Genomic DNA, 14,988 nt, shown 5'->3' on the forward strand with positions numbered 1-14,988 from the left:
TCAGTAACACTGTCTCAGCGAGCCTCTTCCATGTGACAAAGTCCCACCGAAAGCAGCTCTCTGTCTAGTATCCTTGTTTTCCTCTGGTGCTGTCTGACGGAGCTGGCACTCTACACTGCGGCTTTCAACCATTTATTCCAAGCTTTATTTCTAGCAGCAGCCAATCGGAGCTCCGGGGAAGGCCGCGTCACGGAGGGTACATCCAATCGGCGCATGCGTCTCACGAGCGAGCGTAGCTGGGCAAAGATGGCGGCGGGCTCCGATTTGCTGGATGATGTTTTCTTCAACACAGAGGTGGACGAAAAAGTAGTTAGTGATCTAGTCGGATCTCTGGAGTCGGAGCTCACAAGAGCAGGTCACGTTAACACCCCGGCCAGGGCCCAGTCTACAGCAAATCACGTCGGCAACTCAGCTGTAGGTAGTAATTCCAATGTTCAGGGTAGCAAAATGGGACTTTCACAACAAGAGCTCGCTAAAGCAGGTAAGATAGCTGCACACTCCGGTTAGCTAACGTTAGCTAATTATGATCACGTTGTTCTGCTGATTGTAACGTTACCCAATTTAGCTTCACTTTTTCTTTCACGAAAGTAATGCTAATCAGCGAGTTGCATTAGAAAGCGTCAGGCGTTCGCATTGTTTTCATGTGTTTCCGCTGCCGTAGGGACAGGAGTGCAAGGAGGTGTCATTAACAGTGCGAGGTCCCACGGTTCAACCATGGATGGAGCAGCCGGGACTAACGTTACATCAGCAGCGGGATCGAGCGTGACAGCCGGACAGAGTCAATCCAAGGCGGAGACAGCTGGTGGTGTTGTTACGGTGGTGCCTGATCCTGCGGCGGGGATCGGCAAACCTGGACCGACCGGTGTTCAAACTTTGAATGGAAGTAACGTGGTGATGAACTCGCATATTCCCGGAGGCGCGCCGAGTGACAGCAGCGGCAGCAACTCACTCCCCCCTGTCACGGTTGTCAACAACGGACCCGGGTCTGTGACCAAAGGAAACACAGTGGTTTTGTCCGCAACATCTAGCACTATTATTCAAACCTCTTCAACGAATGCTGTCACTTCGACCGTGATCGCCTCTCAGCCCACTTTGAACAGTGTACCAACAGTCACACTCGTGAGGCCACCTATGCAAACTTCCACTGTTACCTCGCAAAGCGGGGGGCATCCCAACATGGGTTTACCGTCAACAGTTGTCAGTGTTGGCACCACTGGTCCGGTCAAATTCGAGTCTCCAAAAACCATCATTCAGACTACTGCACACGTCGCGGCTTCCAGTGTTGCGACAGGCGCAACAGCGACTGTGAAAAGCCCGACTGTTTTGCAAAATGTGAGGACTTCAATACCATCAACAATCGCTGCTGCTTGCCCTGGTGGAATACGAGCTATTGCTCCTCAAGTGTTGGCCCCCCGACTCACCCAGCCACAACAAAACGCTCCAAACATCCAAAACATTCAGCTCCCGCCAGGTAAGTTTGACGCGCTGGAAGCTGACAGCTTGGGCGCATGTGGAATTGTTCCTTTTGCAAGTTCTTGATGTTGCCTGTTAAAATGCGAAACAATGCTACCACTTGGAGAGTAAAAAAAAAAAAAAAAAAAAAAAAAATGATGTCAAGCAGCACTAACTTTGTTAGAAAACCTGTTGCAGCATGTCTCTCATCACAGTTCTACTAAACACACGGACACTTTTTGCTCTTTAGTTTATCTGAGAAATTGTCTTAGCTGTTGTTATTTGGATAGCCTTGGTGCCTGCTTGATTTGTGGCTCCAGAGTCAGTTTTTGTAAGCTGAGGGGGTATTATAGCCTATCGACTTTCTTTGGAGGCAAACAGCAAATCACAGATGCACAAGTTTCTAATTGCAGAACAAACTCAGAGCCTTGAGTGACAGTCAGCTAAATTGTTTTTCGTACAGCATGTCAAACCATCACATACTGTTGCAATCTATTGATTGTCCTTCCATTGTCTTGTCAGAGATAAGAGCAAACAATTAACATATCAACAGCTGTTGAATGTTTGTTGTAAAGTGCACTGCTCCTCTCCCAGTGTATTTTTAAAGAGTCATATGCAGAGTTTAAGGGCTGGAGGTGTGTGGTTGTGGCCTGACATTACTATATGCTTTTACACATGCAGATTTTGCAACCTACCTATAGGTTTTTACATTTGACACAGAGTGTAAAGATAGCTGGGAAGGCAAGCCTTGACCTTTGACCCTCAACCCTTCCTTTGCTTCTTGCAGGGATGGTCCTGGTTCGCAGTGAGAGTGGGCAGCTGCTGATGATCCATCAGCAGACCTTGGCCCAGGTGCAAGCCCAGTCACAGTCCCAAAGTGCCATGACACCACGACCTGCAGCCCCAACCAGCACTCCACCTGTCCAGATCACTTCTGTACAGGTACCAGCACTTACTGGACACATGGACGCAGGCAGACACAGAAAGTGCATATTTATAGACAAGCATCTGATTCCCCCTAATGTACCCACTCCTGTGCTTTAGGCCCAAGGGGCGTCCCTGCTGGCTCGTCAGGTGACCCCTACCACCATCATCAAACAGGGCTCCACAGTCCAGACCAGTGTGCAGGCCACCACAACTCTGCAGAGGCCTCCTGTGTTGCAGGTAGATGGATGCCCTATGGCTGTTATGACTCTGACAGTTAGACTCTTGTACATGCATGACTTGACCCATGACTCAACACCATGACATGGTGCCTCAGACATCCCGCTTCTCTGTCTAATCACAAATATAGTAATGTAAGTCAGGAAAGCACTAGCCTAAAGGTTAGAGAATCAAGCTTGTGACAGCGAAAGTCTGCTAGTCTGGGGGCCACCTACTTAATACCCAGTCCAGGGTACGAAATCAACAAGTGCCAAATGCCAGTCAGATTTGTCTTTGGTGGATAAATCAACAAGGTTCACTTGCTTAACTGGCCAGTAACTTTTTGACACCGCATCATTTGTATAAGGATGTAACGATTCACTCGATTCAAAATAATGATTGATTCAAATATATGATTGAGAAAGATAATTATTTATATTTCTGAGGCATAATCAGTGGAAAACAATGTGTTTTCTTCTTGTCTTCATTACATTTTAAACATTTATCTTTAGACCCCTGCTGTGGAGAACTGAACACTCAAACAGAGGTGTAAAATTGTAAAGAAAATGTGTTGTAGCAGTTTTACCGCAACTAAAATAAAATAATAATAATAATAATAATAATAATAATAAAAAAAAAACCTGGAATCTTAAATAACATAAAAAAATGTAAACTCATGAAGATGGGGCATCTTAAATCACCAGGTGCTCCAGACTTAAGCTTTTTGTAGTCTTACTTTATTTTTCTCCACTGTTTGGCTGTGCTCTGGATGCCCTGCTCTTCCAAATGCAGTGAATTTTTTAAAAACTTTTTAAAAATTTCTAACCACTGATCTGTGATATTTTACTGTTGATCTATAATATTGTTATTATATCAGTGCTTCTAAAAGCTGAATTGAGATCCTGTTGAATACTGTAAAACATTAATTGAAAACTGAGTCAATCACATGAAAACACTTATGGATCATTAGATCATATTGTAACTCCGCTTGTAGACAGATTATACCAGCCCCTGATACTTTTTACTGCGTTTTTCTCCTGCAAGCAGCGGGCGGCTCACTTTCCGTTCTGCCTGTGGGAGAAAAGCCGCCTCCTCTGGCTGCTGCTGTGTCAGTAGCTGCTGTGTGGAGAGCGTTTACCCATCACGTCCTGCTCGCTGTCCCAGGATAGCGGCAGTGCTCCAGCTGAGTTACCAGCTATGTTGTTTGTGAAACTGTGCACAAGAGGCATTCAAGATAGATATTTCCACATATACTGATCACGGCTTGTACCTGTTAGTACAGTGTGCAGTTTACATTGTTTTGCCTTTTGGTAGTTTTGTTAGATGCATTAATGAACTGAGTGCAGCTCTCCACAATGTGCATCATGAAATCTGAAGATGCACATCACCACATTTCTGCATCACAAAGTGCTGTGACAGGATATATTCTTGCACCCCTACATTTGAATGCCTCAGTTATGCACATTCTTTGGTCTTTGCCTGCTCTCAAACTTTGTCCTGCTGATCAGTGTACACTCTTTCTGTGAGGAGATTAAATCAACGCAAAACAGTTGATCTGTATCAAACAGATGTTTGATTGGCTGTTTGTCATTGCCACGTGGTGACACATAGCTGGCGTGATGCTGCACGCACAAAAAAGACCCACTGTGTATGTGAGAGAACAAGTTTTAATTTTAAACTCCACATCTGCTCTCATTTGTTGAATATTTCACACAGTAGCTGATTTTATACATGAAATAGCACTGTAGATACAATTATAAGAACAATAAAAGAATATGTATGATTTTGACTGCTAAAAATGATTCCAGGGAGGTATTTTTTTTGTTTTGTTCACAAGCCTATGGCATGCGAGTCAAAAAAGGCTGATTGCACTGTTCAGCTCCCACGTGTACGTTTACACTCAGTGGCCATTTTATTAGGTCCCCCTGTACAAGCAGTTCAGTGCAACAGCTCTGCCATAAATTTTACGTTTTAAGGACGATTACAATGTTCAGTTTTTGTTGACATTGTTGAGAATGTGTAAATTTAATTCTGTGTTTATTATAGAGGTTGTTGTTTGCAGAGGTCTTGTACTGGATTACATTATATTTGGAAGTGTTTCTAATTTTTTGTCCTCCCCATTTATATACATGAGGGGGGAGAGAATATTGGAAACACCTCTCAATAAAATGCAGTTCAGTACAACAGCACCACTAACCATGAACTCGGTGCCAAACATATAATTGATTGAACACCTCTATTACTGTGACAAAAAGAAAACCTGAGCATTATAGGCATCATCAAAGTAAGCCTTATGGTAGAACAGTTGTATTGTATTAGATCGTGCAGGTGTACCTAATAAAGTGGCCACTGAGTGTATGTTACTATACAAATATCAAGCAGTGCTGGAAAAAACATTCATACTTAGCAGAACCCTCATCCGGGAAAAATAAAAGTTAAGAAAAATCAATTTTTGCTTTGGCCAGAGCTATGACAATAACGGCATTGCCTCAGTATCGTGGTATGTGATGCCTACTGCGGTGGTGAGCTCATTATTGTCATCACTGCGGTAAACTGCCAAACCATAGTGATGCACTGCTTTTTCACCCCAGCAAGAAAAAAAAAAATCCATATCATCATAGCTCTAGTTTTGTCACAAATTGATTCCATTGCCCCTAGATGAAACTTGTCAAATTTATTTTCCTGACCCTGACATTTTGGCTGTTCTCATCCCATGACTGTCTCCATTGACTCACACAGAACACCATTATGCTGGGTGGAACCGCCACCCCAGGACAGGCGCTAGGAACACCCACGGCGGTGCAGCCCGGGTCTGCAGGCACAGCAGTATCACAGAGGGTCGGGCCCCCAGGGGCCACCGGGACCCCAGTTGCTCCTACGGCCATCACAGCTGTAAGTCCTAACCTTGAAGGCCTCTGTCTGTGTACACATGGGGAAAGATTCATTGTTGTTAATACCTTTTTGAAATTTTGTTCACAAGACTGTCATAACCGTGCCATGATAGTTGTTACAAACATTAATGAATATTTCTGCCTGTTGTCATTAAGTGTCATTCAGTCAGTTATGTCATCTGCAAAGCTGCCACTGCCTAGTCTAATATCAAGATGTTTTGACGAAGACATGTCAGCTTTGCAGGGAAAGTGCCAGTATTGACCAAATGGCCCTTAATGACAACAGTCATAAATATTCACTAATGTAAGTGACAGCTGTCAGGTCTTGGTTATAATAGTGTTGTCAGTCACAGGAACACAATTTCAAATAAAGTTTTCCTTGATTGTCTGTAAGAACTGATTCTTAACTGTGCACATTGTATCAGGAAAACACAAAAGTGATTTTGGGACATTGTTGCATTTCTATACAAGTCCACATGTATCTATATTGTTTGTGTGTGTGCATATCTGCAGGAGACACTGGAGAATGTGAAAAAGTGTCGAAACTTCCTGTCCACACTGATCAAGCTGGCGTCCAGTGGGAAGCAGTCCTCTGAGACCACTGCCAACGTCAAGGAGCTGGTCAAGAACCTGCTGGTAGATCTCTTGCTCTTCCCTCTCCTTTTTCTGTCTTTATTTTGTTTCCTTCCTCCCTGTCCTGTCAGCCCATCTCGCTTCTGGGTCCTCACTTCTTACCCTTGCATCTTCATTTCTTGTCATTCTTTCTGTCTTTTCTTTTATTTCCCTCCCTCTTCATTCCCTCTCAGACTTGTCTAGTCTAATCCATTGTGTGTGTGTGCGTGTTCATTGCACCACAGGAGGGGAAGATTGAGCCTGAGGATTTCACCAGTAGGTTATACCGGGAACTCAACTCCTCACCTCAGCCGTATCTTGTGCCTTTCCTTAAGGTGAGTCATGTGGCCATGAGCAGATAGACAGCTACAGTGTGGTTGAGGTTGCCTGTTACAGCCCCTTAGTGGAAATTTAGTCCTTGAATTACCCTCACTCTGCAGCTTGAATAGTAAATTGAGTGTGTTGAGCTTGTATGGTCAGGTGATGCTAGTGAGTGGACATTTTTCAGGCGTTGAGCATGAGTGCTTGTTGTGGGGCCTCACAAAACCATCAAAATACTGTCACAGAGGCAGTGTCAGAAATGAGAAAGACGATAGGCGTAAACTAATAATGTCACAAATTTTGTTGTCAGATTGGTGGCGAGATTTTCGCTTTTCCATCAACTTTGTAGTAAGCACATCAGTCTTGTCAGTAAAGTAATTCTGAAATCTCCTATTTATCACTCCTTTCTTCCCCAACTCTCTCAACACAGAAAATGGGGTACAGCATTGTCCGCATATACAATTGTCATGTGCAGGATAAAATAGACATATTTACAGCTCTAGATTGCTGTTCCAGTGCTTGCTTAGTGGGATACACCAGTCCTGTTTAAATGTTGTAGAGGGGCTGGCTGTAATATTGTAAACCCAATTTTGTAGGAAATGGGAAAGAAGCACTTAAAAGAGGTGTTCATATTATATATATTCAGTATTTTTGATCACTTTGTATTTAAAGTTTTGCCACAAAATGTGTTTATTTTTTTTTTTAATTATTATTCTACATCAGCAAGACATAGGCCAATTTGTTAGTGTCAGCTTTTAAATTTGAACTTAACATAACTTCAGAAGCATTTAGGAAGTTCTGGCTGGGATGACAGACACTTCATTCAAGCCTCTGTTTATTTGTCAGTCATTGTTTTGAGTAAATAAAAAGTGTCCCAGTTATTAGGGATACAATGATATATTGAAATTCAATATTGTGGGAGAAAAATGAATTATGATGTTTGATATATTTTATTCTGCCGCAGTAATCACAAATGAGATAGCTCGCCCATCACACTTTTACAAGCTGTCCATTGAAATATTACTTGCACTATGCAATGACAGCGTTTTTAAATTGTTTACATTCCAGCCAATGCTATTGCTCGGAATATTTGCGACTCAGAAAGAAACCAAATTGTATTATTTTATTGTGCTCTATTTAGATATGTGGTTTTATCAAATTGTGATGCTCACATTACATATTAAATTGCAATGTGAGATGCGATAACAGTATTGTCCAATCGCTACTATTTATCTGTAGTGATGCTTTTCTTGCTTTACAAAGAACAGATGTACTTGGCATGGACTGACTTTGCCAAAATGAATAAAGTTCACCTTCTCTCCTTCTTCCCGTGCCTCCAGAGAAGTCTCCCAGCACTGCGTCAGATGACCCCCGACTCAGGAGCCTTCATTCAGCAGAGCCAGCTGCCGCAGGCCAGCCCGCAGCCCGCTGCTGCAGCCTCCACAGCCCTTACCGCCGTGGTGCTCCGCCCCCCTCTCTCCACCGCGGCCACAACCATGACCAGCACTGCCGGGACCAAAGCCGCCGTTATCAGTCTGACTCAGACTCCTCACAGTAAACCTGGCCTGGTATTTGTCAACTATATCTGACTTCACTCTGCTTTTATACCAGCATGCTCTTGTAACTTACGGCTGGGCAGCATATCAATATTATATTGATATTGTGATATCGTCTGGGATTTTGGATCTCATAATATCGTGATAAGACACAAGTGTTGTCTTTATCTGATTTTAATGGCTGCATTAAAATAAAGGAATGCAGTTCTCTGAACTTATTAGACTGTTGTAGCTGTTCTTTTATTTGCCTGTACCTGCTCAATCATCATATCTAATCCTATAAATCATTATAGGATTAGATAAATATCGTATGAATAAACGATAGAATTGTCCCAGCACCTATCATTCAGGTGTGTATAAGAACCCTGTGCTTCAGTGTCAGGATCTTCTGAAAGCACCAGTAGTCATCCCTATGTTATAACAATATCAATATTTAAGTATTTGGTAAAAAAAAATTGTGATAATCATATCGTTCAGCTCAGTTATAACTGGCGACCTGAGTTTTACCCTCTCTTTCTTGTGCTTTCTTCTTAATCTTGTCTCTCGCGGTATTTCTGTATGTGCAGATAGTGCCGCAGCAGGGGACGATGGGGAGGCCCCAGGTGACCCTGGCTCAGTCTCCCATGGTTACACTCAGAGGACAGCCTCACAGTCGCATCATCATGAGCCAGCCGCAGGTGGTCAAACAGCTGCAGACAGGTGTGTATGTGTGGTTATGTGCAAGAGATGGCTCTTCCATTCCCACGTACGTGTGCAGTCATTTAAAATTCCTGGACTTCCTCCACACAGTGGTCTGAATAGCCTTCTGGTTAATTGTTTATCAGTGCTTCTGGGTATAAATCTGTTATAAATAATTTGCAGCTGTGTGGCTACAAAACAGCCTCCTGGTGTGAGGTGGTTTTCCATTTGGTAGCTGCTGGACAAAACTCAGTGGCTGAACAATGGCAGTGAAGAAGGTTGGTGACAGAAACACTCTGGCAGATATGTATTGGCTCTGTGTGAGCCTGGCTGTGTGTTGCGTGTGGAGATTCCAGTAACGTAGTAAGTGCTGCCGTATTCACAGTCCTGGCTCTCTGTCCAGCCCATGTTTAGTCTGGCACCCGTTCACACTGTATGGTATGGAAGCACTGCCACCTTGTGGGTTTTTTTGGTAGTTGCAGGTTACTGATTTTTGTACAAGGCTGCCACATTTTATTCTGAACCACAGAAAGTTAATGTAAGTAATTAATAGCGTATGTTGTTGCCTGCATGTTATTCATTACATCTCAGTTTAAATCTTATCACTTCTGTCCATTTCTGTGTTTGTGTCTTAGTTCCAGTGGTGAAGCAGACTTTGGCTCCAGGCGTTAAAGCAGAAGTCGGAGCTCAGTCAGTTCTCACAATAGCCCAGAAGAACAAGCTGAAAGAAGCTGGAGGAGGAACCTTCAGGTCTGTCTCCCATCCACAGTCAGATCAATAACTTCACTGTCTCTTAAAAACATATCTCTCAAAAACCAACTTTCATGTGTTTCCAGTTCCCCACCCAGTGTTTGACTGTGCATTCTTAAAAGCTTGTCTTTGTCATGAGGCGTGTTTATTTTTGCATTGATATTTGCATTTACTTTGCTTTATTTATTCATTCTTACTGGGGCAAGTCTTGTTCAAGTGTCATTCAGGTTTTTACTGTAGGTACCCTCTTCATTGTTTTTTCAACTTCATACAGACAAATAGAGAGGATTATGAGTTTGATTTTGTAGTTTTCTCAGGAATCTATTTAAGGAAACATGAAATGTTAGGATTTAGTTATTTTACATGATTTTTAACTTGTGTGATAGTTGATATCCTGACATTTTAGAGTGTTTTCTGTGACATAAAACTGTGACCTTTTTGCATGCTCATCATGGTTGTTTTTAACAGATACTTGCTAAAAACTAGTGTAGAACAATAGTCTGGTTTGGCCTTACAATCTGAAATTGAGATTTACTGTAGTTTAGGCTATGCTCTCTAATCTAGTGAGTACTAAGGCAAGTAATTATCTCAATTAGATGAGGAGAAAATAGTGCTCTGAAAGCAGTTTAGAAGGGTAAGTAACTCCACGTAATGTGAAAGTGCCCAAGAGGAACGTAAATGTAGGTTATTGGCATAATAGGAAGTCTAAAATATTTGTGTGCAAGAAGACTCAAAGAAGACATAAATTCTAAGTTAAAAAGCTTTTATGTATAATGGGATACAAATGATATCTGTTAGTGAAACGGCCATCGCTATCAAACATTCCAAAGAAAGGGGAATGCACTGCAGTTTGTTTAAAGCTACATCAATCAATATTACATGCATTTGTCTCACAGTAATATTAATAGGACGTCAAGTATTTTTTATTCTAGCTTTAAAAATTTCTGTACTGATTTGAATAAGCTGCTCCTCTGCCTTTCATTCAACTTCATTGGATGACTTGGTTGAACAAATTGTGTCCGACTTTGAAATGAGGAAAAAAAATTACTAAAACAAATTCATTTAAATAGAGAAAACTCATCAAGTGGATTAAAAAAAAAAAAAAAAAAAACTTTGGCTGTCTCCACACTCAAAAATATTAGAGCTGAATTATCAGCATGTCATAATTATTACTGAAACAACTATCCTGCTTCATATATTCCATTTAACATATATGTAACATATAACTGAAATATATTTATCATCTACTTCCCATGTCAGCGGATACTCTATTGAAGTTGGTGGGACTACCAAACACACAGTGAGTCCGTCCCCACAGTGTCTTCTCAGCCTTGTCCCAAACTATTTATGTGAACAATATTTTACAGCTTCAAAAAAGCCTCAAATGTCTCGGAAATTTCTCCAGTCAGTGCAACGTAATCCATTTTTTGTAGCCACTACAAAGAAACTGTTGGTCCAAAAGTTCAATATTTACCGTATTACCACTGTGATTGCCCTGCAGCTGTGTGGTCGGAGACTCTTTCACTTTCAGATGCGCCTTTTCAGCACCTGCTGCTACGTCTGAAAGTAAATGTAACTTCTCACATGTTCAAGTGTTTTTAGTCAGAAATAACAAAATGGATCCTGAGCCTTTTAGTTGAATATTTTAGAGACCAAGTGATACAGATACTTTGTGCTGCTGTGGCAGAAACGAAGTAGTCATGTCAGTAATGTAACTGATAGTTTATTGCATTTTTTTGGGGGGGGGGGGTAAAGTTGATCTTGGCTGCATGCGTGACACCTAAAAGCTAAACAAAGGGCGAGAATGTCACATCATCACATCTCAGGTACCATGTATAACTAGACTTTCCTGTTCCATTTGGCACCTTGTATGCTCAAGCGTAACTACCATTGTAGCTGCACAGTAACTACAGTATTTTTGACAGCGTTCAAGGGCAGTGTCTGCTCTCTACTGTTGGGCAGGGCTGCGTCATATGCCAAAAACTTACCAAACTCAGCACTATAGTATGTTTTGTAAATGGATTCCTCTAGTAAAATCCTGTGAATGTTTCTGCAACACTGCTACCAGTACATTTTCAAACTTGATAACTTTGACGACTCCTTGGGTTTTTTTTACTGATATTTTATGTCAGTCGACACAAAGAGATTCACTGTTTGTTTTGGCAGCATATCACCCAAATATAGCGTTTCGGCTAACAGGCTACTGTGTTCTGATACCAGGAGACAGCCACCTTACCAGAGCACTAATAAATGGTGGGGTGGTTTTATTATTCCAGTATGTTCTGTATGTCAGTTCATACACCTCTTTAAGGGAACATTTGCCATGTTGTAAAATTGTTTTGACACGAAAGTTGTGTTGATTGTGAGGAAGATTATGTTGTACAAGCTGTTTGGAGCTGTAAAAAGATGCTCTTGTTAGCTTCAGCAGTTTGGGAGAAGGTTGAGATGGAACTACAGGGGTTAGCCCTGTGTCTTTTGTGGTCGTACCAGCTCCAGGAGAATCTCCACTGACACTGGAGCAAGTACATAATGACATGGCTGCATTATTTAAATTTTTTTTTTTTTTCAGCGAATTATCCCTTTAACCTTGTTTCTCACATGTATTGTAGGACCTCAGGCTGTTTTCCAATTACAATGAGGCTCATCAGCTTTTATTTCACCCAGGGATGATGATGACATCAACGATGTGGCCTCAATGGCAGGAGTCAACTTGTCAGAGGAGAGCGCTCGTATCCTAGCAACCAACTCTGAGCTTGTCGGCACGGTGACCCGATCCTGTAAGGACGAGGCCTTCCTCTCCATCTCTTCACTGACCCGAAAAGCTCTTGAGATTGGTGAGACACGCACACACATAAACCTTTGAAGAACACGTACAGCAATTACTTGTTTTGTATAACAGACAGTGTTGCACCCCACCTGACACGTTGTATCCTCACTCTTGCTATGACAGGTAAGAAGTTCGGTGTCAGTGAGTTGGGTCCAGACGTGATCAACTATATTTCCCACGCTACACAGCAGCGGCTACAGAACCTGCTGGAGAAAGTGTCAGAAGTGGCACAGCAAAAAAACATAACCTTCAAGGTAAGACAAAACTATTGTCTTAGTGGTGGGAAAACCTAGAAATTTGAGTGTCGCTTACTGACACTCAAAGTTTCTCAGTTTCTCCTGTTCTGATTTCTTCTATCCTTCTTTACATCATCCCATCTCCTTCCATCTACCCTTCCATCAGGAGGATGAGCGGCACGAGCAGGTCAGTGATGTGCGGGCCCAGCTCAAATTCTTTGAGCAGTTGGACCAGATGGAGAAGCAAAGGAAGGAGGAGCAGGAGAGAGAAATCCTCATGAAGGCTGCCAAAGTAAAAATACATGAAAATCATCCACCCATCCATAAATTGAACATGTTATTGGTGCCATATAGTGCCCATTCTGATTTTTTCCAAATATTTCCTTTGCTACTACAGTCTCGGTCACGGCAGGAAGACCCTGAGCAACTTCGACTTAAACAGAAGGCCAAAGAGGTGGGTGTATGCTAACAAGAGTATAGACTATGTGATGGTGTTTGAAACCTTAATGGAAAGTTTGCATGTGTGAGTGAGATGGGCCCGTGACCTGTGGTTTTGCGTGTATTCCAGATGCAGCAGCAGGAGCTGGCTCAGATCAGGCAGAGGGAAGCCAACTTAACGGCGCTGGCAGCCATCGGCCCAAGGAAAAAGCGGAAAATGGACTCTCCTGTTAGCGGTGCCAGCATAGAGGTGATGAGCATGTTACCATTTGGCATAGACAAGTGCTGCTGTTTTGAACCGGGTTAACTTTTGCAAAGAAAGAAAATCGATACAAGATTCAATATTAAACGCTGCACTTTTTCTGTTGCCGCTTCCCTTTCACCCTGCAGGGCTCAGGGTCTGGCCCCTCACAGTCAGGAGGCTCCAGTGGAGGGGGCTCGAGACAGTTTCTGCGCCAACGCATCACCAGGGTGAACCTCAGGGACCTGCTCTTCTGCCTGGAGAATGAGAGAGGGACCAGTCACTCACACCTGCTCTATAAAGGCTTCCTCAAATAGCACACGCATTACCATAACCAGCTTCACTTCAATGGCATCGAGAAAGGAGCGTCGACCACCAAGTCAGACCCTTTCTGCTGATGATCCGTACTTTGGTCACTCATCCTTGAACGATGAGAGACCTCAAAGGACAGAGAGATATCTGAAACACCGAGGAGATATCAGGTGTTCCAGCCTCCTAAAAGCACAGGCCTTTTGTACAACACAGAGATGGAGCAAGAAGTGAAACTCTGCCCTGCTTTCAGTGTGCCTCCCAGCTCTGTTTGCTCTGTAGAGACTTGTTGCTCCCAGCCACACCTCGCCTCACATGCTGCCCACAGTCAAAACCTTGACACGGTCATTGCAAGGACGTCAGATGTTTTTGCAGCGATTTTTTTTTTTTTTTTTTTTTGGTGTGAAACACGCACATTTTAGTCACATGCCGATGAATGTGCAACATTTAGGTGTAACTTCCTGGTGTTACAGTATCGCAGCAAGGCTCATTTTCTTGAACGTCTAAACACAGACACTCTAGCTGAAATGCAATGACGGCCATGTTGATTTTAGTTCTTACGAGACGATATTTTAATTTAACATGGATTTCTAGTATATTTTAGCAGTTTTAATGCCTGTGGATTGTTTTTGCCTAGATTAATATTTCTGTCATTCGCTGACTTGCCTTCTTGCCAAATTAAGCCATATGCATCATAATTGTCCAATGTCGCGATTAGTCTAATCAAAGTCTCTTCATCTCCACACCAGTTCTCCTCTGGGTTTATAGAATGTGTGTTTTACTGTTCTTTCTTTGTTTGACTTGGCTTGATTGGAAACAAAAAATGATTATTTATGTTATATACTGTGTATAATGTAATCACCATTGTATTGGTATTTGACCTTCTGGACAACTGTAGCATTCTTACTGTGAGTGTCCCTGACGCCTGTTGATCACAGGCAGGCCAGGATGAAGGCATGGATGAGATGATGTTCAAAGAATATTTTTGGAGAAACAAATCACAAAAAAAAATGTTGATTGCAGTTTTTTCAGTGAAAGACTTTTTTCGAGGTCGGATGTCCACATGTCGATATTTATGACTGGAGGGAGGTCATAGCGGGTAAACGTGGAGATGAAATGCAGAATAAGGACTGCGTTCTGACAGATCAGCTTTCTAAAATTCGTCGATCAGATGGACGTACCCACTTTATAACTTTTTATATTTTTAGTGCACATACTAATTTTGTTCTTTATAACTTTTGTCATTATTTTATGAAAGAATGTCTATTGGCAAATTTTATTACTGTATATACTTTGGTTTGTTATTTGTAGATTTATTAGCTGAAGATAACTTCACATTGGGCAAATTTGTCTTTCACTGCTTGTCAATCAGTATTGATACCATTGCCCAAGTAACTGTTACACCTTACTCTGGATTCATACATTTTTTTATATTAACACATGCAAAGTGGAGACAGAAATATATGTATCAATATCTTGTAAATTTTGCACAGCTACTTGTTGATATGTAAATATTCTAATTAAATTGTTTTTA

The 14,988-nt window shown here is 42.1% G+C and overlaps 1 protein-coding gene across 1 annotated transcript; it reads left to right on the forward strand.

The window, feature by feature from the left end:
• Positions 1-212: 212 nt before the first annotated feature.
• LOC115362677 (transcription initiation factor TFIID subunit 4-like) lies at positions 213-14,431 on the forward strand. The gene is made up of 16 exons (XM_030056712.1): positions 213-481; positions 662-1,471; positions 2,240-2,394; positions 2,497-2,616; positions 5,335-5,487; positions 6,000-6,122; positions 6,344-6,433; positions 7,760-7,987; positions 8,542-8,674; positions 9,289-9,403; positions 12,068-12,237; positions 12,354-12,484; positions 12,633-12,758; positions 12,864-12,920; positions 13,035-13,154; positions 13,295-14,431. The coding sequence occupies exons 1-16, from the start codon at positions 214-216 to the stop codon at positions 13,460-13,462; spliced, it is 2,967 nt and encodes a 988-aa protein (XP_029912572.1). The 5' UTR covers position 213; the 3' UTR covers positions 13,463-14,431.
• Positions 14,432-14,988: the final 557 nt, after the last annotated feature.

The sequence above is a fragment of the Myripristis murdjan genome, chromosome 7 (assembly GCF_902150065.1).
Source record: "Myripristis murdjan chromosome 7, fMyrMur1.1, whole genome shotgun sequence".
Classification (NCBI taxonomy): Eukaryota; Metazoa; Chordata; class Actinopteri; order Holocentriformes; family Holocentridae; genus Myripristis; species Myripristis murdjan.

Coding starts and splice junctions, on each gene's coding strand:
- LOC115362677 (XM_030056712.1), top strand. CDS start 214: ATGCGTCTCACGAGCGAGCGTAGCTGGGCAAAGATGGCGGCGGGCTCC. Junction 6,123..6,343: donor AGCTGGTCAAGAACCTGCTG/GTAGATCTCTTG, acceptor ATTGCACCACAG/GAGGGGAAGATTGAGCCTGA. Junction 12,759..12,863: donor TCCTCATGAAGGCTGCCAAA/GTAAAAATACAT, acceptor TTGCTACTACAG/TCTCGGTCACGGCAGGAAGA.